The following is a 22,154-nucleotide window of genomic DNA, read 5'->3' on the forward strand; positions in this document are numbered from 1 at the left end:
TCATTCTCAAGAGTCTCTACACCCCTCTTTCATTCTCAAGAGTCTCTACACCCCTCTTTCATTCTCAAGAGTCTCTACACCCCTCTTTATTCTCGCTCCTCTCATACACTGTTCTCACCATCACAAACACTCCTCCTCGTTACCAATGAGTCATGACAAATTGTCCACTGAAAATGTCTGTTGCTTCTTTTAGAGGAAGGATATGTGAAAATGTATTTGAAGGGACGGCCCATCACCATGTACATGGCTAAAGACCTTGTTGAGACCTACTGCCTGGAAGCCAAATCGGACCTGCCAAACAAGAAGCTCAAGCTGGACTGGGTGTATCCTTTTTCAGTGCAGTGGGGTCATTTTCAAATATGGAAGGCCAATAGAAAATGTATATTTCAAAAGATAAGAAACTGATGAAGTGGCGTTACAACTCTCAACGTACACTACCGTTCAAAAGTTTGGGGTCACCTAGAAATGTCATTTTTTTGTCCATTAAAATAACATCAAATTGATCAGAAATAGACATTGTTAGACATTGTTAATGTTGTAAATGTACTACTCCCTTCACAGAACAGCGCAAACTGGCCCTAACCAGATTAGAAAGAGGAGTGGGTGGCCCCAGTGCACAACTGAGTAAGAGGACAAGTACATTAGTGTCTAATTGCCCAGTCTGAGAAATGGCTTTTTCTTTGCAATTCTGCCTAGAAGGCCAGCATCCTGGAGTCTCCTCTCCACTGTGCCAGTTTGCACTGTTCTGTGAAGGGAATAGTACACAGCGTTCTATGAGCTCTTCAGTTTCTTGGCAATTTCTCACATGGAATAGCCTTCATTTCTCAGAACAAGACTAGACTGACGAGTTTCAGAAGAATGTTATTTGTTTCTGGCCATTTTTAGCCTGTAATTGAACCCACAAATGCTGATGCTCCAGATACTCAACTAGTCTAAAGAAGACCAGTTTAATTGCTTCTTTAATCAGAACAACAGTTTTCAGCTCTGCTAACATAATTACAAAAGGATTTTCTAATGATCAATTATCCTTTTAAAATGATCAATTTGGAAATGCTAACACAACGTGCCATTGGAACACAGGAGTGATGGTTGCTGATAATAGGTCTCTGTACGCCTATGTAGATATTCCATCAAAAAAATCTGCCGTTTCCAGCTACAACAGTCATTTACAACATTAACAATGTCTACACTGTATTGGTTTTCTTTCAAAAACACATTTCTATATGACCCCAAACGTATGAACAGTAGTGTATGTTCATAACAGCAGGCTTTCAAATCTAAGCTTTCAGGCCAGAGATGCATTGCAAGATGTATCTCCCATGTATTGCTAAGTAACATTCAGATTGCACAGCTGTGAATGAAAAGTCACATCTCCTGGATGCTCCAAAGGATATTTATTTCCTATTCATCTCTACTGCATACTGAAATACAAAACCCTGCTTTCTTGCGTTCAGCAATTGCATAAACTCAGACGTCAGCAGGCTGAGCTGAAAATGTAGTCAGCTCCGTCCTCTCTCCTCCTCTCTGTCCCTGAAGGTATCAACCCCCATTTCAGCCGAGGGAGATTATACTGGGTATAAAAAAAGCCTATTTCTGGAAACACCAGCATCAGGATAAAACAATGAATGTTCTGTGTTCAGTCTAGTGTTTTGCCTGAAGGCGACTGTGAATTTTCCAACAAAGGAAAGGTGGCTAGAACTGACATTCTGTATCTTACTGAATTATCCATTTGGAACTCTGGAAGGTTGGGTGCATGCAGGTTGATTAGGTTGTAAATATAGACTACGGTGGCCCTAAGGAGCCCAAGAGCTTTTATTAACGTGCCTCGTTGAATTCAGACATTCTAGATTGGTTTATATGTAGGCTACATTTGATGTTCCGTTGAAGTTGTGTGGCTCTTGACCTAAATGTCCAGTTATGGGTACAGGGGGCGTGACTGTCGCTCTAACCTGTACCTGTTACCCACGGGAGAGACGGTGTACTTCATCGCTTCTGTGGTGGTTCTCTACAACGTGGACGAGCAGCTCCAGAGGCACTACACCGGCCACACGGACGACATCAAGTGGTGAGAGGAAACAGGATATGACACAACACTATATCTCTCCTGTATGCTGCGTTCTGTCCCCTATCAGTGGACAGCATTTCAATCTGATGTGTGATGATGTTCTTATCTGGACGCTTGTCAAACATCAAGTAGTAGGGCTTAAGATTCAGAGAGGGAAAGGGAAAGGGAGATACCTAGTTAGTTTTACAACTGAATGCCTTCAACAGAAATTTGTCTTTCGCATTTAACCCAACCCCTCTGAATCAGAGAGGTGCGTGGGGCTGCCATAATCGACATCCACGTCTTCGGCACCCGGGGAACAGTGGGTTAACTGCCTTGTTCAGGGGCAGAACGACAGATTCTTACCTTGTCAGCTCGAGGATTAGATCCAGCAACCTTTCGGTTACTGGTCCAATGCTCTATCACTAGGTTACCTGCTGCTAGGTCATGCCAAAAGAGACACTGCCCTATTTAACCCCTAAATCATTGTCACCATCTGCCGTGTATAGTATTCTCAGACCGACAGTATTCAACATTTATTAGGCAATGTATTGAAATAACTTGCTATCTTTCCTCTATCCAAAGAAACAGGCAACACAACTCCAAGTTGGAAGGGCTTAATTGATGTAAAAGCTGTGCTTTGTTAGACACCTTGATGTGGGTGCTTGTCGCCCACCTGCTTCGATCAGTATTCCGGTCTAATCCTAATCCTATGGAATAACCCCTTCATAATGAGGCGGGCTAAAGTAAATGAGTGGCTGGTCTGCAGCTGCTTTTCCTCAGTTATAGTGTCGGGCAGGTAATTATCTGACGGAGAGAAAAAAGGCTGGTAGGAAATATAATGAGGAAAAAACTCACTGGCATATTAACAGATGAGGGGTCGGCCTGGGGTCACGCTGACAATGAACATCTAATTAATAAGAGTTGATTCGTGGCAGGGCACAGGGAGACGTTAGCTTTCTTCTCGCTCTGTAGTACAGGTGCCTCTGACATTTTCTTATATCTCTCTATGGTGTAACGCCCTTCTGTAGTGTCCTTCTGTAGTGTCCTTCTTTAGTGTCCTTCTGTAGTGTCCTTCTTTAGTGTCCTTCTGTAGTGTCCTTCTTTAGTGTCCTTCTGTAGTGTCCTTCTGTAGTTTCCTTCTGTAGTGTACTATCAGCCATCAGTAATAGAAGAGGGAGGAGTCTTGTCAACATCGGTAAGAATCAAATCAGACATGACTTCCTGTAACGAAACCCCATGACCTTGAGTTTGACAGAACGACATAATATGATAGCAACTCACAGTTTCGTCGAAAACATTTCTCTTTGATCTGCTTTGAGGTCTCTGTGGTTTTTCTTAATTGTTGATATCGGCCATTCAGATGTTCAAAGTGTTCGCCGTCTCTCTGTTCCTATAGCCTGGCTGTCCATCCTGATAAAATCACCATAGCAACGGGACAGGTGGCAGGCACCTCTTCCGATGGCAAAGTAAGGGACCTCTCATTGTCACATAACTTTAAATCTATGATCACTTCACTTATTTCATGATTAGAAATAATCTGTGTGTGTCTGTGTCTGTGTGTGCGTGTGCGTGTGCGTGTGCGTGTGTGTGTGTGTGTGTGTGCTGACAGCAGTTGGCTCCTCATGTGCGGGTTTGGGACTCAGTGAGTCTCAACACCCTCCACGTTCTGGGAACAGGCTTCTTTGACCGCGCCCTGGTTTGCCTCGCCTTCTCAAAATCGGTAAGCTATTGTCCCTTCATGAAAACAATCATAGCTAATTTCTGAACTAGATTTTGAGTGTGCTTTGACTGGTCAGAAAAGCTTTCTTAAATAACTGAGGACTGGGCTGATCCCTCTCTCTGTTGGTTGGTGCAGAACGGAGGCAACACACTGTGTGTAGTAGACGACTCCAACGACCATGTACTCTCCGTGTGGGACTGGCAGAGAGAGGAGAGACTGGCTGACGTCAAGGTGAGTGTGTGTGCGCGCGTGCATGTGTGCGTGTGTGTGTGACCTGTGGTTTGAAAATGTGTTAGCCCTTTGAGCTAAATTCTAGGCATTAGCTTGTGGATCCAACGCACAAGTCTTCAGGTCTCAGAAAAAGCTTACCTGGCTTTTGAGTTGCTCTATATATCCTCATAGACATTTGAAATGCTCTGATGATTTGTAAGGTGAATGTTCTGTCATAGCCTCAGAATGTTTACATTGCCCCTTAAACAGATAGAGTCAGAAGCACTCTGAAACACCAGTAACCATGGCTCTTTCTGTCAGTGTTCCAACGAGGGAGTGTTCGCTGCCGACTTCCACCCCACCGACACCAACATCATAGTCACGTGTGGGAAGTCCCACCTCTACTTCTGGACTCTGGAAAGGGGCACCCTTGTCAAGAAGCAAGGCTTGTTTGAGGTACGACTTGAGATCTCTTATTTATACCGTCTTTATGTTCATCTGCTAGATAATCTTGAGTTTTAGGATCAAATGTATTTGTCAAAATCAATATGATTTACGACATTTAGCAGAAGCTTTTTTTTTTGCCAAAGTCGATGTAGCAAGGACTATCTGTGTTGCTTTACTTCTTTACCACATGTAAGAGAAGGTTCTGTAGTGTTTAGTGAAGTTACATGTCTGCAATTCAGTTCTGACCCCCCAAGTAAATAAAGCCATTTTTTTCTTTTTTTTTTCTTGCAGAAACAAGAGAAGCCCAAGTTCGTCTTGAGTGTGACTTTTTCAGAAAATGGAGACACCATAACTGGAGACTCAAGTGGAAATATACTTGTGTGGGGGAAAGGTGAACCTATTATTCAATAGATCGAAATGTAAACTCTTTACTACACTTTATGTCAGCTGTAAGGAAAGTGAAGTAATAAAGCAAAGCTCACATCCAACAAAATGCTGGGGTATTAACACCTCACAAGTTCCACGCATACATCTTGAAGAGAAAATACAATTCTGGAAAGTTCCAAAGTGAAGCAAATGAAACAGACCTGCTAAGTATTTATCCTACCCCAGCTGCACATCCTGTTGTTTTCAAAGTTTGTATCGCATGGGCTTTGCTGCTGATGTCAGACGTTTTGGCTCATCAAAGGCTCTTTATTATGAGAGAGTTGTCATATTGCTAGGGTCAGAACAGGGTCATGCCTAGAATAGAACAACAAGGCCTGTCTTGTGAGAGGAACATGTGTTGTGAGGTAGAACAAACCACTATCTTCTGCCTTCTCCAAGTGTGTTCTGTCTTTCTCTCTGTCATGCAGGCACTAATCGAATTAGCCACGCCATTCAGGGCGCACACGATGGGAGCATCTTTGCGCTGTGTATGTTGAGGAGTGGCACACTGGTGTCAGGGGGAAAAGATCGGAAACTCATCTCTTGGGATGGGAGCTACCAGCAGATACAATCGGTTGAGGTGAGATCAGTAGCAGCATGTGGGTAAAATCACTTGGGAAGACAAGCCAGAAAAAAAGTGTGACAATTGTGTTGTTTTCTCTATAACCTGTTAGTTCATACGCCACCGAGACAACGAAAAGTCACACAGCGGCAGAATAAATTCAACCACACATTTGTTTCATCACAAAACCAGAGTAAATATTGCATGTAACAAACAGTTATATGGCCTCCCGAGTGGCGCAATGGTCTAAGGCACTGCATCGTAGTGGTTTAAGGCATCGCAGTGGTCTAAGGCACTGCATCGTAGTGGTTTAAGGCACTGCATCGTAGTGGTCTAAGGCACTGCATCGTAGTGGTCTAAGGCACTGCATCGTAGTGGTCTAAGGCACTGCATCGTAGTGGTCTAAGGCACTGCATCGTAGTGGTTTAAGGCATCGCAGTGGTCTAAGGCACTGCATCGTAGTGGTCTAAGGCACTGCATCGTAGTGGTCTAAGGCACTGCATCGTAGTGGTCTAAGGCATCGCAGTGGTCTAAGGCACTGCATCGTAGTGGTCTAAGGCATCGCAGTGGTCTAAGGCACTGCATCGTAGTGGTTTAAGGCATCGCAGTGGTCTAAGGCACTGCATCGTAGTGGTTTAAGGCATCGCAGTGGTCTAAGGCACTGCATCGTAGTGGTTTAAGGCATCGCAGTGGTCTAAGGCACTGCATCGTGGTCTAAGGCACTGCATCGTAGTGGTTTAAGGCATCGCAGTGGTCTAAGGCACTGCATCGTAGTGGTTTAAGGCACTGCATCGTAGTGGTCTAAGGCACTGCATCGTAGTGGTTAAGGCATTGCAGTGGTCTAAGGCACTGCATCGTAGTGGTTTAAGGCATCGCAGTGGTCTAAGGCACTGCATCGTAGTGGTCTAAGGCACTGCATCGTAGTGGTCTAAGGCACTGCATCGTAGTGGTCTAAGGCACTGCATCAGTGGTTTAAGGCACTGCATCATAGTGGTCTAAGGCACTGCATCGTAGTGGTTTAAGGCATCACAGTGGTCTAAGGCACTGCATCGTAGTGGTTTAAGGCATCGCAGTGGTCTAAGGCACTGCATCGTAGTGGTTTAAGACATTGGTCATGGCACTGCATCGTAGTGGTTTAAGGCATCGCAGTGGTCTAAGGCACTGCATCGTAGTGGTTTAAGGCATTGCAGTGGTCTAAGGCACTGCATCGTAGTGGTTTAAGGCACTGCATCGTAGTGGTCTAAGGCACTGCATCGTAGTGGTCTAAGGCATTGCATTGCAGTGGTCTAAGGCACTGCATCGTAGTGGTCTAAGGCATCGTAGTGGTTTAAGGCATTGCAGTGGTCTAAGGCACAGCATCGTAGTGCTAGCTGTGCCACTAGAGATTCTGGGTTCGTGACCGGGAGACCCATGGGAAGGTGCACAATTGACCCAGTGTCATCTGGGTTAGGGGAGGGTTTGGCTGACAGGGATGTCCTTGTCGCATCACGCACTAGTGACTCATGTGGCAGGCCTGGCCCAGTGCACACTGACACGGTCGCCAGGTGTACAGTGTTTCCTCCATTTCCTCCATCCATACATTGGTGCGGTTGGCTTCCGGGTTAAGTGGGCATTGTGTCAAGAAGTAGTGTGGCTTGGTTGGGTTGTGTTTCGGAGGCCTCACGGCTCTCGACCTTCACCTCTCCCGAGTCCGTACAGGAGTTGCAGCGATAAGACAAGACTAACTACCAATTGGATACCACGAAATTGGGGTAAAATATAATTTGCATGGTCAAGCAATGTTTCCAACATTTTCGGACCACTAACAACTATTGATTTAGAACCACGGAGAGTTGCAGCAAAGTCACAATGAAAACAGTTTCTGCCTCCAGCATTCCAGCACCATTTCCACTTCAACAATTCAACATCATCAAATCACCTCTGCTTGGTCTAATAAAGTGACAACTTAAAGATACCAAGAACGATTTAGTCCAATCAACGTAAGCTAAATATGATGTGGCTGTCCATGTTACTGATTTCTGTGTGCGTGCAAGTAGAAAAAACATGTTGACTCACCCTACTTGTAGAGATACGCCAACGCCATCCTCCTCAGTTTCATGTTGCCGAAATGGTCTATCACTCTGTCATACAGTACACGCTTTTAGTTGTTGTTGTCCTAGACTACATGGCTAAAAATGCTTACTCAATAGCCTAACTTCCTTTCATGGGCAATGATGAGCCAGCTAGTTAGCATTAGCCTACTACATCTAGTTACATATTGAACATCCTCTCAGGCCAGGGGCAAAATGTATGCATTAATGGGTGGATCAGAATCGCTGTTATAATCATTGTCCAGTACAGAGAATTAAGTAAAACCACAAGTCCAAATACCTATCTCCATCCATAGCTAATTTAGGAAAGGGCTGATCTTAGCTAGCTACAGAGGACAACGACACAGTGAGATACAAAAATTACATTTTTTCTGTCATCTTTTTGGTGCGCCAGGACCATTAACAGTTGACCTCATTCGGTTTAGCTCAACACTGATGGGCTATTATTATATATTTTTTATTATCAAGGGAGGCCAAATGCCTCGCTGGCTTCCCTTGCTATTGTATTCAATGCTACGGGTGGCAATAATGCCATACACTTTTAGTGCAGACAGCATCAGATACATGGGCTACATACTGAAACAGAGGGCCGCTGTTTAGCTCGCTCGGATGCTTTCTCCGGTGTGATACCATTCAGCCTCTTGCAAATTGAAGGACATTTATGAAACACAGAGATGAAAGATAAGTTATGTAATGTTATTTAGGGGGGAGCTTTAGGTTATTTAGGGGGGAAGCCTGGCTTCGCTTGGCATTCACGAATACACATTTAGTAAAAAGATGATGCTAGCTTTTTCAGAAATATGTGGGTCTTGGTTGATGCATGTACCGTGCATTCCAAAAGTATTCACACCACTTCCCTTATTTCACATTTTGTTACGTTACAGCCTTATTCTAAAATGTATTGAATCCTTTTTTCCTACCCAATCTACACAAAATACCCCATAATGACAAAGTGAAAACAGAAATTGATTGGACATGATTTGGAAAAGCACACACCTGTCTATATAAGGTCCCACAGTTAACAGTGTATGTCAGAGTAAAAACCAAGCCATGAGGTTGAAAGGAGTTGCCCGTAGAGCTCAGAGACAGGATTGTGTCGAGGCACAGCTCTGGGGAAGGGTACAAAAAAAATATCTGCAGCATTGAAGGTCCCCAAGAACACAGTGACCTCCATCATTCTTAAATAGAATAAGTTTGGAACCACCTAGACTCTTCCAAGAGCTGGCTGCCCAGCCAAACTAAGCAATTGGGGAGTTGACCAAGATCCCGATGGTCACTCTGATAGAGATCCAGAGGTTCTCTGTGGAGATGGGAGAACCGTCCAGAAGGACAACCATCTCTGCAGCACTCCACCAATCAGGCCTTTATGGTAGAGTGACTAGACGAAAGCCACTCCACAGTCAAAAGCACATGACAGCCCGCTTGGAGTTTGCGAAAAGGCACTTTAAGGACTCTCAGACCATGTGAAACAAGATTCTCTGGTCTGATGAAACCAAGATTATACTCTTTGGCCTGAATGCCAAGCGTCTCATCTGGAGGAAACCTGGCAGCATCATGCTGTGGGGATGTTTTTCAGCAGCAGGGACTGGGAGACTAGTCAGGATCGAGGGAAATATGAACAGAGCAAAGTAAAGAGAGATCCTTGATGAAAACCTGCTCCAGAGCGCTCAGGACGTCAGACTGGGGCGAAGGTACGCCTTCCAAAAGGACAATGAGCCTAAGCACACAGCCAAGACAACGCAATAGTAGCTTCGGGACAAGTCTCTAAATGTGAGCCTGAGCCACTCTCTGGAGAGAAATGAAAATATCTATGTAGCAATGTTCCCCATCCAACCTGACAGAGCTTGAGAGGACCTGCAGAGAAGAATGGGAGAAACTCCTCAAATACAGGTGTGCCAGGCTTGTTGCGTCATACCCAAGAAGACTTGAGGCTGTAATCGCCCCCTAAGGTGCTTCAACAAAGTGCTGAGTAAAGGGTCTGAATACTTATGTAAATGTAATATTTCAGTTTTATATTTTTTTGTCTAAAAAACGCTTTACTCTTTGTCATTTTGGTGTATGGTGTGTAGATTGATGAGGGGGGGAACAATTAAATCCATTTTAGAATAAGGCTGTAACGTAACAAAATGTGGAAAAAGTGAAGGGGTCTGAATACTTTCTGAATGCACTGTATGTGTATTTTATATGATGGAAACAATAATACCAATGATTTGTACAATGCAAACACCACTCTGTTTTCCGATGTCCATACCCCCCCCCCCCCCCCCCCCCACACACACACTCACTCAGCCATCTGTGATATGAAACAATGAAAAGACCGAGTAAACAGCCCTCACATCCACTGTGGCAGGAAGCTTACGGTTGATATGAATAATATTATTTATTTTCCCACCTTGTCCCAGGTTCCTGAATTATTTGGTCCTGTCCGGACTGTTGCCGAGGGCAAAGGGGAGAGTGTACTTATTGGGACCACCAGGAACTATGTTCTACAAGGCAGTTTATATGGCGAATTTACCCCCATCACTCAAGTGGGTACAATTATCTGACATTCTAGTTCATGCAGACATTAAACCTAAAATTTCGAAGAGATTTAGCTGTTAAATGATGATATGCTAACTGGCCTCCCTACCTTCTCCAGGGTCACACAGATGAGCTGTGGGGGTTGGCAGTGCACCCCTGGAAGCCCCACTTCCTCACCTGTGGTCACGACAAGCACGTCAGCCTGTGGGACTCCTCCTCACATCAGCCTGTCTGGACCAAGACTATGGAGGTAGACGGACAGACAGACAGCGCCCCCTGGGGACAACCCTGAACCTCACACATTACACATGTATGAGTAGAAGGGTCATGAGCTTAGCTTGGTCACAGATCTGTTTGTGCTGTATAGCCAGCAATGACGTCACGCCAAATATGTTGGGGGGTTGGCCTTATCTCATCACATGACCTGCTTCAGGAAAAACTCAGTCTGGGTTCTAAGATAGCGCAGGAAAGCATAGGGTTTTTAAAAATTATTATTAATTATATCAAGACTTTGTGTTTATACATCTCCAAAAAACTTCAGTCTCTTTGTGTTGTATGGCAAAGGTTTCAGGATGCAGCATTGACGTGACCCTTCCTTTCGTTTTCTTTCACGGGTAGGACGCGGCCCAGTCTGCTGGATTCCATCCCTCTGGAGCAGTGGTTGCTATAGGAACGCAGACCGGCAGGTGACAGCGTAGTGCTCGAAGGAGAATCGTACTATGCCAATTCCATCACAAAAGCCATAGAGACCTGCCCGTAATAATAATAACAACAACAACAACAACACATGTCATTTCTATAGTGTTTTTTCATTACGATAGGAGTCTCAAAGTGGGCTTTGTGAAATTACAGGAGATATGTGATGTGTTAGTATACTTTTGATAATGAGAAGATGGGTTTCTTTCGTCACACAGGTGGCTGGTGCTGGATACCGACTCGAAGGATCTAGTCACAGTGCACACAGATGGGAATGAACAGCTGTCTGTTATCCGCTTTGCACCGGGTATGGTAATAGGCTCTTATAATGCTTTATTAGGCTACTTGCTATAAGCATATATGAGACTTTATTATGACTTATTATAAAGATAAATATTCATAGTACATATTTTAAATTAAAATGGTTGTTATTTAGTCAGGATCATTAAATGGCTGTTATTTAGTCATTATCATTAAATGGTTGTTATTTAGTCAGGATCAATAAATGGCTGTTATTTAGTCAGGATCAATAAATGGTTGTTATTTAGTCATTATCAGATGGTTGTTATTTAGTCAGGATCAATAAATGGTTGTTATTTAGTCAGGATCAATAAATGGTTGTTATTTAGTCAGGATCATTAAATGGTTGTTATTTAGTCAGGATCAATAAATGGCTGTTATTTAGTCAGGATCAATAAATGGCTGTTATTTAGTCAGGATCATTAAATGGTTGTTATTTAGTCAGGATCAATAAATGGCTGTTATTTAGTAAGGATCAATAAATGGCTGTTATTTAGTCAGAATCAATAAATGGCTGTTATTTAGTCAGGATCAATAAATGGTTGTTATTTAGTCAGGATCAATAAATGGTTGTTATTTAGTCAGGATCAATAAATGGCTGTTATTTAGTCAGGATCAATAAATGGCTGTTATTTAGTTAGGATCATTAAATGGTTGTTATTTAGTCAGGATCAATAAATGGTTGTTATTTAGTCAGGTTCAATAAATGGTTGTTATTTAGTCAGGATCATTAAATGGCTGTTATTTAGTCAGGATCATTAAATGGCTGTTATTTAGTCAGGATCAATAAATGGCTGTTATTTAGTCAGGATCAATAAATGGCTGTTATTTAGTCAGGATCAATAAATGGCTGTTATTTAGTCAGGATCAATAAATGGTTGTTATTTAGTCAGGATCAATAAATGGTTGTTATTTAGTCAGGATCAATAAATGGTTGTTATTTAGTCAGGATCAATAAATGGTTGTTATTTAGTCAGGATCAATAAATGGCTGTTATTTAGTCAGGATCATTAAATGGTTGTTATTTAGTCAGGATCAATAAATGGCTGTTATTTAGTCAGGATCAGTAAATGACTGTTATTTAGACAGGATCAATAAATGGTTGTTATTTAGTCAGGATCATTATCAGATGGTTGTAAGAAAATATAAGGGCGCCATACATAAAATGCTTCACAGCTGCATCATAATGCATTATAACCTGTCTGAAGTGAAACCAAGAGGGCGACAGTAGGCCTTCTATGAGAACATCCTAACAGTTACAGGTTGACTGTGATACTGATACAGACCATGTTGTAATACTGATACAGACCATGTTGTAATACTGATACAGACCATATTGTGATACTGATACAGACCATATTGTAATACTGATACAGACCATATTGTAATACTGATACAGACCATGTTGTAATACTGATACAGGCCATGTTGTAACCTAATCTCCTGTTCTTATTCCTAGATGGTAATTTCCTGGCGATCGGCTCTCACGATAACTACATCTATATCTACGTAGTGGGGGAGAGTGGTAGGAAGTACAGCAGATTGGGAAAGTGCTCGGTGAGCACCTTTTATATTTAGGGCCTACCCCTTCTTCTCCTCGGCCTCAAACCAGGAGGACATGCTAAATTATGCGCACTTATGGCATAGTGCATAATGGTTTATAACAAGCTGAGTCATCCATCCGACTATAGCTGATTCTCATCTCTCTCTCTCTCTCTCTCTCTCTCTCTCTCTCAGGGTCACTCCAGCTTCATCACCCATCTAGACTGGTCAGTGGACTCTCAGTACCTGGTGTCCAACTCAGGAGACTATGAGATACTGTATTGTAAGTATTGTTTGGTTTATTGAAATGGAAAATTAAAATCTGTGTTCTTATTGGACACGATCAGGTAGCACCTCCCCGTTTCAATCAGCTGTATGTCGTTCCAGGGATCCCGTCTGTGTGTAAACAGGTGGTGAGTGTGGAGACCACCCGGGACATCCCCTGGGCCACCTCCACCTGCACCCTGGGCTTCCAAGTCTTTGGTGAGCAATGTTGAAGAAGCATGAGAATCTATTTGTTGAAGAAGCATGAGAATCTATTTGTTGAAGCAGCTGGAGAATCTATTAATTGAAGCAGCTGGAGAATCTATTTGTTGAAGCAGCTAGAATATTAATTTGTTGAAGCAGCTGGAGAATCTATTTGTTGAAGCAGCTAGAATATTAATTTGTTGAAGCAGCTGGAGAATCTATTTGCTGGACACATAGGCTGCATTTAAACAGGCAGCCCAATTCTGATCTTTTCGCCACTAACTGGTCTTTTGACCAGTCAGATCAGCTCTTTTGCCAATAATTGGACTGGATGTGTGACCGTATGGCCATTCACATTGTGTGCAGAGTGCAGAGATAGGAGAAAAAACATAATGGGACCAATACTAGAACTCTGGTCCACAGGGTTATGGCCTGATGGCTCTGACGGGACTGACATCAACGCAGTCTCCAGATCTAATGAGAAGCAGCTGCTTGTCACAGGAGACGACTTTGGAAAAGTCTGCCTTTTCTCATACCCCTGCTGTCAATTTCGGGTAAGATTTTTTTTTGTTTATCTATTCAATATATACATTGAGAAGAGCCTGTGAAGATTACATGAGACCATTGGTTGCATTTTTGTTTGATTGAGGATTTTTTTCTCCTTTCAGGCTCCCAGTCACGTCTATGGCGGACACAGCAGTCATGTGACCAATGTGAACTTCCTGTTTGATGACAGTTGCCTGGTTTCCACTGGGGGCAAGGACATGAGCGTCATGCAGTGGCGAATAGTGTGAGGCGGACATTTTGGGGCAACAGACATGCAGTTTCTTTATTGATTTGGGTAGGAAGGGGAAGGGAAGGGATGCAGCCCCAGAGGCTTTCCTGTATATGGATCCCAATGAGCTTATTGGAGTAGGAGGAAGTTGCCCCTAGACCCGCACCTAGTTTTGCATTTCCCCCATTAATAGTTTAGGATAGGATTTGGGCAGGACAAGCTGATCCTAGGTTAGTTCATAGGATTGGATTGTTGGAGGGCGGGGCGGGTCATGGGTGGGTGGATGGGTTGGGGGGGCGAAGATCATCGCAACAAAAGGAAGATACAACAGGCAGTACCTAATGTTTTGTTTTTTATCGTTCCGTCTTTCTCCTTTGCTTTGTATATTTCACAGCTCAGGAAACCAATAGAAAAGTAGGAGTTCAATGTCTTCCCAATGTCATTATGGTAGCCTCTCTGGCCTACTACAGATACCACTCCGCCTTGGAAAGACAGAGAAAGATTTCTACTGATGATGGGCATTTGGTCTTTACAGAAAGCACATACATATGGTTCAAACTGATGCTGATAGAGTAAAATAACAAATACTCCTATAATTACACAATATTTCATCATGTGATGTGTATTTTACAATGAATGCAGCAGGTTTACCACAGGCAGTTGGTTACTAGGCCAAGTGTGCAATGGAGAGACGAATTCTGAGACGACATAGAAATATGACGATGTTAAACTCTCTACTGCCATCGTCTGGCTTCCTGAGGTAATTGCAACAACTTCATAACTGTAAACTGTAATATGGTAATGTATCCCACAAGGCATTTCAAAGAGCTCTTTAAAAACAAATACATAAATATTTCAATGAATAATCAATTATTATTTACACCTGTTGAAAAGCATCGTTTTTGAAGGATATTCTGTGCTTGACAGAGCTGAAGTTGAACTCTGTGTCAAGAGGCTGGTGGGAGGAGCTATAGGAGGACAGACACATTGTAATGGCTGGAATAGAGTTGATATAATAGAGTCTAATGAGGATTCCATGTTTGTGGTTTCGATATGTTTTTGATACCATTCCATTAATTCTATTCCAGTCTTTACATTGGGCCTGGCCTCCTATAGCTCCTCCCACCAGACTCGTCTGTTTCAAACCTATTTGGACTGCACTGTTATATATTGTCTGCTGCCGAGGTCACTTCCTTCCTGAGTCTCCCTTCTCTTCCTGTCTCAAACTAGATCTGTAAATAAAAGGTTTGTACTAATCAGACCATTGCACTGTAATTGTTTCCTCTGCAATACCCTTGTCACACTATACTGCCGAACCAAACCGTACCGGGCTGGCTTGATATGATCTTTTCTCTGGGTCCTTTTCAGCGTGGCTCCGACAACTATGGTGGAAGTGTAACCAGGCTAGCTCAGTATAGCTCGGTTCGGCTTGGTAATGCTACCGTACGTTCTGCCACCTGCAAGGACTCACTACTCCAAAGCTTATTAAAAAGGTCCACTCTGATATTTACAGCTGTATTTAATCACTCCAAGGCTTAAAGGAGAGCTATCTCTCTTAAACCTGTGACTTGGCTACCATACTGACCTTGACTCCTGCTTCTTGTTAACTTGGAATATTCATGAACAAAACATGTCATGCATATTGAAATCTTTCTCACACCCGGGCAAAAGTAATCACAGCAAGAGTGATCTGTACCACACTGGTAATGTCTGGACTGAACTGGTCCTTCATCTGGGGTTCGTTTTCTAGTAATACAAAGTCATTTTTAAACGTTTCCAGGGCATGCATGACATTGGTTATACCTGGGCTGCATTCAGCAGGGCTCAATATCGTGGAACGTTCAGAGAGAAATATACTAGAACAATCAGACCTTTCTGACTGGTAGGATAAAGAATCGCATCAGCACTATTCATTACATTTCTGAAACATTCTGAAACGTTTGCCTCCTGAATGTAGCCCTGTTTTTTCAGCACCAAACATACTGATTGGATATATGCAGATGTTTGACATGTGACCATAACAATGTAACCGTGATGGAATAATTTTCTAATAAAAAATTATTAAAACAATAAGTTGTTGTCCTTGTTTGGGTCTTTGTTTTAGTTTTTAGTTTTTCCACAGTACAGTACCCATTTGTTTGACAGTAAAGACTGAAATTCCTTCAAATCTTTGAGACGGACTTTTTTTGCCATCTTTTTTTGATTGACGTTTTGAAATTCTAGTTTATTTTGGGTGTGTTGAAATGATGTAATGATTGGGAAAGAAAATGTGTGATATAAATGCAATTTAGGCTTGGTAGACTATTATAAGTGACTTTCTTATATAATTCCATTGTTCTGATAGAGAGCGAGATGATGCAGTTATAGGCGGTCGTCTCAAGCGGGCAGCATTGGACCGGTTGCATGCTGTGGTCAACTATTTTACACAATCTCCACCTTGCCAAAACACCACGAATACGGTGGAAATATGGCAACTCGGAGGCTGCTGTCAGCCACAATCCCCCGTCTTCTTGAGACAACCACGACCATCATTTGAACATGGAATTAAGGATGCAAGACAATAAACGGAGTGCAAAGCTTTTGAGAGAGAAAGGGAGAACGTTCGGTTCCTCGCATTGTATTTCAGAATCAGACTGACTGCATTGCCGACAGCCATACATAATTGGTGAACATTGGCGTATGATCTTTTAGTTATATTGAATTAGAACATTCTGCTTTACAAACGGTCTGAGAGAGAAAAACTGGTATATGTCAATTTCTTCATGTCATCGTCCAATTGAACAGGAGAAAAAATGAGGTAAGCAATTGAGCATGTGTTGGGTTTGCAAAGCCGCGTCATTTGTCAGACCGTTGCCTTTATAATAATGTGGATGTGAATAAATTCACGATCTAGACGAAATATCTAGACTAAATCTAGACGAAATATTATATATGAAAAGGCCTCATCACAGCATGGTATGCTACTTTAATAGAGTAATATCCATGTAATATGCGTGTCCTCGTGTATGCATTATAGAATTTACACAATAGACAAATCCGTTTTTTGTGAAAGATCACAGCCACAATAAACCCGTAAAAATGTCAATGGGTAGGGTATTCTATAGAATAATATAGAACTATAGAATCCATGTGTTTTCCCTTCTACTCTATTCTATTAATTATCATTCTGTACGCACCTATCCATTTCCTTTATTGGATGGCCTGCATTTAATAGCAATGTTGTCATGGAAACGAGACCCCCCCACACACACACACACACAAACACACAAACACACACATATTCCTGTACAGGCCATATACTTAGCCAGTTATTGACTGATCGAGCTGCATCATTATGGGAGATCAGTCAACATCAACAACACGCCTACAGAATAGCAAAGACAAAAGACTGGGAGCTCTGACACACAAATGACATTTCTCAGCTCACAGTTCTTTCATGGGCGGAGGAGGAATATTGTAAGGTTATGGCCTTTGTGTGTTGAAAATGACCAGGCCTAAGTGTCAAATAAATCCTGTGCCCTGCGGGTGAATTGTATTTTGGGGCGGTTCTGTTGTTATTTAGCGTCCTATAGGCCTACACTAAGGCCTGAACAACCTACCTGGATACACAGAACTACGGTAGGGAGTCTCTGCACATTCACTGCCTCCGAGGAGCTGTCCAATCCAAAACAATCATTTGGTAGCTTAGTGGTTAAGAGACTTTAGGCAATAATTGGAAGGTTGCTGGTTTAAATCCCCAAGCTGACGAGGTGAAAAATCTTTTGATTTGTACTTGAGCAAGGCATCGAACCCTAATTGCTCTGGATAAGAGTGTCTGCAAAAATGTAAAGGAGTTTTGTGATTTTCTCTGACAGCTAGAATATAGGTTCAGGTCCTTGGTCTATACTCTTTGTTATTAGCTCATCAGCAGAGCGCCGTTTTGGGTGGGAACTATTTGTGGTTGCACATGTGATTGTCTACATGGGGACAGTGTTGCTATATGTCTGTGTATGAGCTGTATAGAGAGTAATGGCTTCATGTTCCCACACCATAATGTGGTACAGGGCTGTATAGAGAGTAATGGCTTCATGTTCCCACACCATAATGTGGTACAGGGCTGTATAGAGAGTAATGGCTTCATGTTCCCACACCATAATGTGGTACAGGGCTGTATAGAGAGTAATGGCTTCATGTTCCCACACCATAATGTGGTACAGGGCTGTATAGAGAGTAATGGCTTCATGTTCCCACACCATAACGTGGTACAGGGCTGTATAGAGAGTAAAGGCTTCATGTTCCCACACCATAATGTGGTACAGGGCTGTATAGAGAGTAATGGCTTCATGTTCCCACACCATAATGTGGTACAGGGCTGTAATAGAGAGTAAAGGCTTCATGTTCCCACACCATAATGTGGTACAGGGCTGTATAGAGAGTAAAGGCTTCATGTTCCCACACCATAATGTGGTACAGGGCTGTATAGAGAGTAATGGCTTCATGTTCCCACACCATAATGTGGTACAGGGCTGTAATAGAGAGTAAAGGCTTCATGTTCCCACACCATAATGTGGTACAGGGCTGTATAGAGAGTAATGGCTTCATGTTCCCACACCATAACGTGGTACAGGGCTGTATGGAGAGTAAAGGCTTCATGTTCCCACACCATAATGTGGTACAGGGCTGTATGGAGAGTAAAGGCTTCATGTTCCCACACCATAATGTGGTACAGGGCTGTATAGAGAGTACTGGCTTCATGTTCCCACACCATAACGTGGTACAGGGCTGTATGGAGAGTAATGGCTTCATGTTCCCATGAAGGCCTAAGGCAAATTTGTCCATTTACCCCAAATTATGAAAGATAGAGAGATACAAATGGAGGATCCTGCAGCAATAGGATTTAAATGTTTAGTCCATAACGTGGTGATTAGGCTATTAGCTGGCCAAAAGTTGGCTACATGAAAGTGCAATACTCTTAATATAAACGTGTTAGTGTGGGTTTTTAGTAACGTGTGTTAGTGTGGGTTTTCAGTAATGTGTTAGTGTGGGTTTTCAGTAACGTGTGTTAGTGTGGGTTTTCAGTAATGTGTTAGTGTGGGTTTTCAGTAACGTGTTAGTGTGGGTTTTCAGTAACGTGTGTTAGTGTGGGTTTTTAGTAACGTGTGTTAGTGTGGGTTTTCAGTAACGTGTTAGTGTGGGTTTTCAGTAACGTGTTAGTGTGGGTTTTCAGTAACGTGTGTTAGTGTGGGTTTTCAGTAACGTGTTAGTGTGGGTTTTCAGTAACGTGTGTTAGTGTGGGTTTTTAGTAATGTGTTAGTGTGGGTTTTCAGTAACGTGTTAGTGTGGGTTTTCAGTAACGTGTTAGTGTGGGTTTTCAGTAACGTGTGTTTTCAGCAACGTGTTAGTGTGTATTTTTAGTAACCTGTGTTTTCAGTAACATGTGTGTCAGTGTGGGTTTTCAGTAACTCGTGTTTTCAGTAACATGTGTGTCAGTGTGGGTTTTCAGTAACGTGTGTTTTCAGTAACACATGTTTTCAGTAACGTGTCAGTGTGGGTTTTCAGTGAATTTATTTAAATCACAAAGCTCATCTAGATGTCCTGTGGTGCAGGAAAATTCTCAGCAACAAAAGACTGATCAAATTAAGATCCTACATCTGTAGCTATATCTTGTATACACACTACACAGAACAGTTTTACACTGTGCCAAGGATATATCCCTATGTCATCAAAATGTGATTAAATCTCGTAGGTATTTTAGTCAAAAGACGACTAAGAGCTCTATTCAGTCTGTAAAGCTGAAGCGTTACAGATTCTGTGACATAAATGTAAAGGAGGGAGTGGAGGCAGCCTCATTAGGGGATCTATTCAAGTCTGTGAAGTGATAGAAAATTAAAGGTAATTTCCGATTGAGCCGACATATGCAGCATTTACCGTGAATGCAGTCTCTGCTAACGATGGAACATTACCTTTAAATGTCAATCATCATGTGAAGCTGCACTTCCGGGATGCGTATTGAACCAAGCCCTTATCTAAAATATGTGAATGTGCGAGTGACCGTGTCGCCAAGAAACATTTTTACATGTTCCCATCATGCTGTTCGCCTGGTCCCAGATCTACCTTTTACACTGTGCCAAGGATACGTCCCCATGTCATCAAAATGTGCTTGAGTGTAACGTCACTGAAACAAGGTTTTTACAGTCTATACGTGCTTGCCAAGTTGATGTGTTTCATATCACACCATAGTATACACTGACCAGGTGAATCCAGGCTATGATCCCTTATTGATGTCACTTGTTAAATCCACTTCAATCAGTGTAGATGAAGGGGAGGAGACAGGTTAAAGAATGATTGTTAAGCCTTGAGACAATGGAGACATGGATTGTGTGCATTCAGAGGATGAATGGGCAAGACAAAAGATTTAAGTGCCTTTGAACGGGGTATAGTAGTAGGTGTCAGGCGCACCGGTTTTAGTCTGTCAAGAAATGCAAAGCATTTCACACTCAATAGTTTCCCATGTGTATCAAGAATGGTCCACGACCCAATGGACGTTCCAGCCAACTTGAGGGGGCAGAACGACAGATTTTTAATTTGTCAGGAAGCACTCTGTGTCCTGTAGCCTGTGTCTGGCTGTTCTCTCAGTCAGGAAGCACTCTGTGTGTCCTGTAGCCTGTGTCTGGCTGTTCTCTCAGTCAGGAAGCACTCTGTGTGTCCTGTAGCCTGTGTCTGGCTGTTCTCTCAGTCAGCAAGCACTCTGTGTGTCCTGTAGCCTGTGTCTGGCTGTTCTCTCAGTCAGGAAGCACTCTGTGTGTCCTGTAGCCTGTGTCTGGCTGTTCTCTCAGTCAGCAAGCACTCTATGTGTCCTGTAGCCTGTGTCTGGCTGTTCTCTCAGTCAGCAAGCACTCTATGTGTCCTGTAGCCTGTGTCTGGCTGTTCTCTCAGTCAGGAAGCACTCTATGTGTCCTGTAGCCTGTGTCTGGCTGTTCTCTCAGTCAGGAAGCACTCTATGTGTCCTGTAGCCTGTGTCTGGCTGTTCTCTCAGTCAGGAAGCACTCTATGTGTCCTGTAGCCTGTGTCTGGCTGTTCTCTCAGTCAGGAAGCACTCTATGTGTCCTGTAGCCTGTGTCTGGCTGTTCTCTCAGTCAGGAAGCAGCACTCTGTGTGTCCTGTAGCCTGTGTCTGGCTGTTCTCTCAGTCAGGAAGCAGCACTCTATGTGTCCTGTAGCCTGTGTCTGGCTGTTCTCTCAGTCAGGAAGCACTCTATGTGTCCTGTAGCCTGTGTCTGGCTGTTCTCTCAGTCAGGAAGCAGCACTCTGTGTGTCCTGTAGCCTGTGTCTGGCTGTTCTCTCAGTCAGGAAGCAGCACTCTATGTGTCCTGTAGCCTGTGTCTGGCTGTTCTCTCAGTCAGGAAGCAGCACTCTATGTGTCCTGTAGCCTGTGTCTGGCTGTTCTCTCAGTCAGGAAGCACTCTGTGTGTCCTGTAGCCTGTGTCTGGCTGTTCTCTCAGTCAGGAAGCACTCTGTGTGTCCTGTAGCCTGTGTCTGGCTGTTCTCTCAGTCAGGAAGCACTCTATGTGTCCTGTAGCCTGTGTCTGGCTGTTCTCTCAGTCAGGAAGCAGCACTCTGTGTGTCCTGTAGCCTGTGTCTGGCTGTTCTCTCAGTCAGGAAGCAGCACTCTGTGTGTCCTGTAGCCTGTGTCTGGCTGTTCTCTCAGTCAGGAAGCACTCTGTGTGTCCTGTAGCCTGTGTCTGGCTGTTCTCTCAGTCAGGAAGCACTCTGTGTGTCCTGTAGCCTGTGTCTGGCTGTTCTCTCAGTCAGGAAGCACTCTATGTGTCCTGTAGCCTGTGTCTGGCTGTTCTCTCAGTCAGGAAGCAGCACTCTGTGTGTCCTGTAGCCTGTGTCTGGCTGTTCTCTCAGTCAGGAAGCAGCACTCTGTGTGTCCTGTAGCCTGTGTCTGGCTGTTCTCTCAGTCAGGAAGCAGCACTCTGTGTGTCCTGTAGCCTGTGTCTGGCTGTTCTCTCAGTCAGGAAGCACTCTGTGTGTCCTGTAGCCTGTGTCTGGCTGTTCTCTCAGTCAGGAAGCACTCTATGTGTCCTGTAGCCTGTGTCTGGCTGTTCTCTCAGTCAGGAAGCAGCACTCTGTGTGTCCTGTAGCCTGTGTCTGGCTGTTCTCTCAGTCAGGAAGCACTCTATGTGTCCTGTAGCCTGTGTCTGGCTGTTCTCTCAGTCAGGAAGCAGCACTCTGTGTGTCCTGTAGCCTGTGTCTGGCTGTTCTCTCAGTCAGGAAGCAGCACTCTATGTGTCCTGTAGCCTGTGTCTGGCTGTTCTCTCAGTCAGGAAGCAGCACTCTGTGTGTCCTGTAGCCTGTGTCTGGCTGTTC

The 22,154-nt window shown here is 43.4% G+C and overlaps 2 protein-coding genes across 7 annotated transcripts in view; both read left to right on the forward strand.

Annotated features, from left to right (window-relative positions):
* Positions 1 to 14,077, forward strand: part of LOC118378948 (echinoderm microtubule-associated protein-like 1) — a 97,449-nt gene extending 83,372 nt beyond the window's left edge. For 5 of the 6 annotated variants that reach the window (XM_052485822.1, XM_052485818.1, XM_052485821.1 and 2 more), the window contains 17 exons: positions 194 to 323; positions 1,916 to 2,065; positions 3,444 to 3,513; positions 3,657 to 3,767; positions 3,903 to 3,998; positions 4,299 to 4,433; positions 4,716 to 4,815; positions 5,279 to 5,430; positions 9,905 to 10,030; positions 10,141 to 10,272; positions 10,641 to 10,708; positions 10,937 to 11,025; positions 12,478 to 12,575; positions 12,756 to 12,843; positions 12,948 to 13,043; positions 13,452 to 13,582; positions 13,697 to 14,077. In XM_052485822.1, coding sequence (XP_052341782.1) covers positions 194 to 323; positions 1,916 to 2,065; positions 3,444 to 3,513; positions 3,657 to 3,767; positions 3,903 to 3,998; positions 4,299 to 4,433; positions 4,716 to 4,815; positions 5,279 to 5,430; positions 9,905 to 10,030; positions 10,141 to 10,272; positions 10,641 to 10,708; positions 10,937 to 11,025; positions 12,478 to 12,575; positions 12,756 to 12,843; positions 12,948 to 13,043; positions 13,452 to 13,582; positions 13,697 to 13,822 — 1,898 coding nt within the window. In that variant the 3' untranslated portion in view covers positions 13,823 to 14,077. The remainder of the gene's footprint in view (positions 1 to 193; positions 324 to 1,915; positions 2,066 to 3,443; positions 3,514 to 3,656; positions 3,768 to 3,902; positions 3,999 to 4,298; positions 4,434 to 4,715; positions 4,816 to 5,278; positions 5,431 to 9,904; positions 10,031 to 10,140; positions 10,273 to 10,640; positions 10,709 to 10,936; positions 11,026 to 12,477; positions 12,576 to 12,755; positions 12,844 to 12,947; positions 13,044 to 13,451; positions 13,583 to 13,696) is intronic. The other variant, XM_052485820.1, reaches the window with a different exon arrangement.
* Positions 14,078 to 16,212: 2,135 nt separating this feature from the next.
* The window catches only part of LOC118370612 (ena/VASP-like protein), an 89,136-nt gene continuing 83,194 nt past the window's right edge, over positions 16,213 to 22,154 (forward strand). The window contains exon 1 of the mRNA XM_052485828.1: positions 16,213 to 16,600. Coding sequence (XP_052341788.1) covers positions 16,596 to 16,600 — 5 coding nt within the window. The 5' untranslated portion in view covers positions 16,213 to 16,595. The remainder of the gene's footprint in view (positions 16,601 to 22,154) is intronic.

Source organism: Oncorhynchus keta, chromosome 29 (genome assembly GCF_023373465.1).
Source record: "Oncorhynchus keta strain PuntledgeMale-10-30-2019 chromosome 29, Oket_V2, whole genome shotgun sequence".
In the NCBI taxonomy this organism is placed as follows: Eukaryota; Metazoa; Chordata; class Actinopteri; order Salmoniformes; family Salmonidae; genus Oncorhynchus; species Oncorhynchus keta.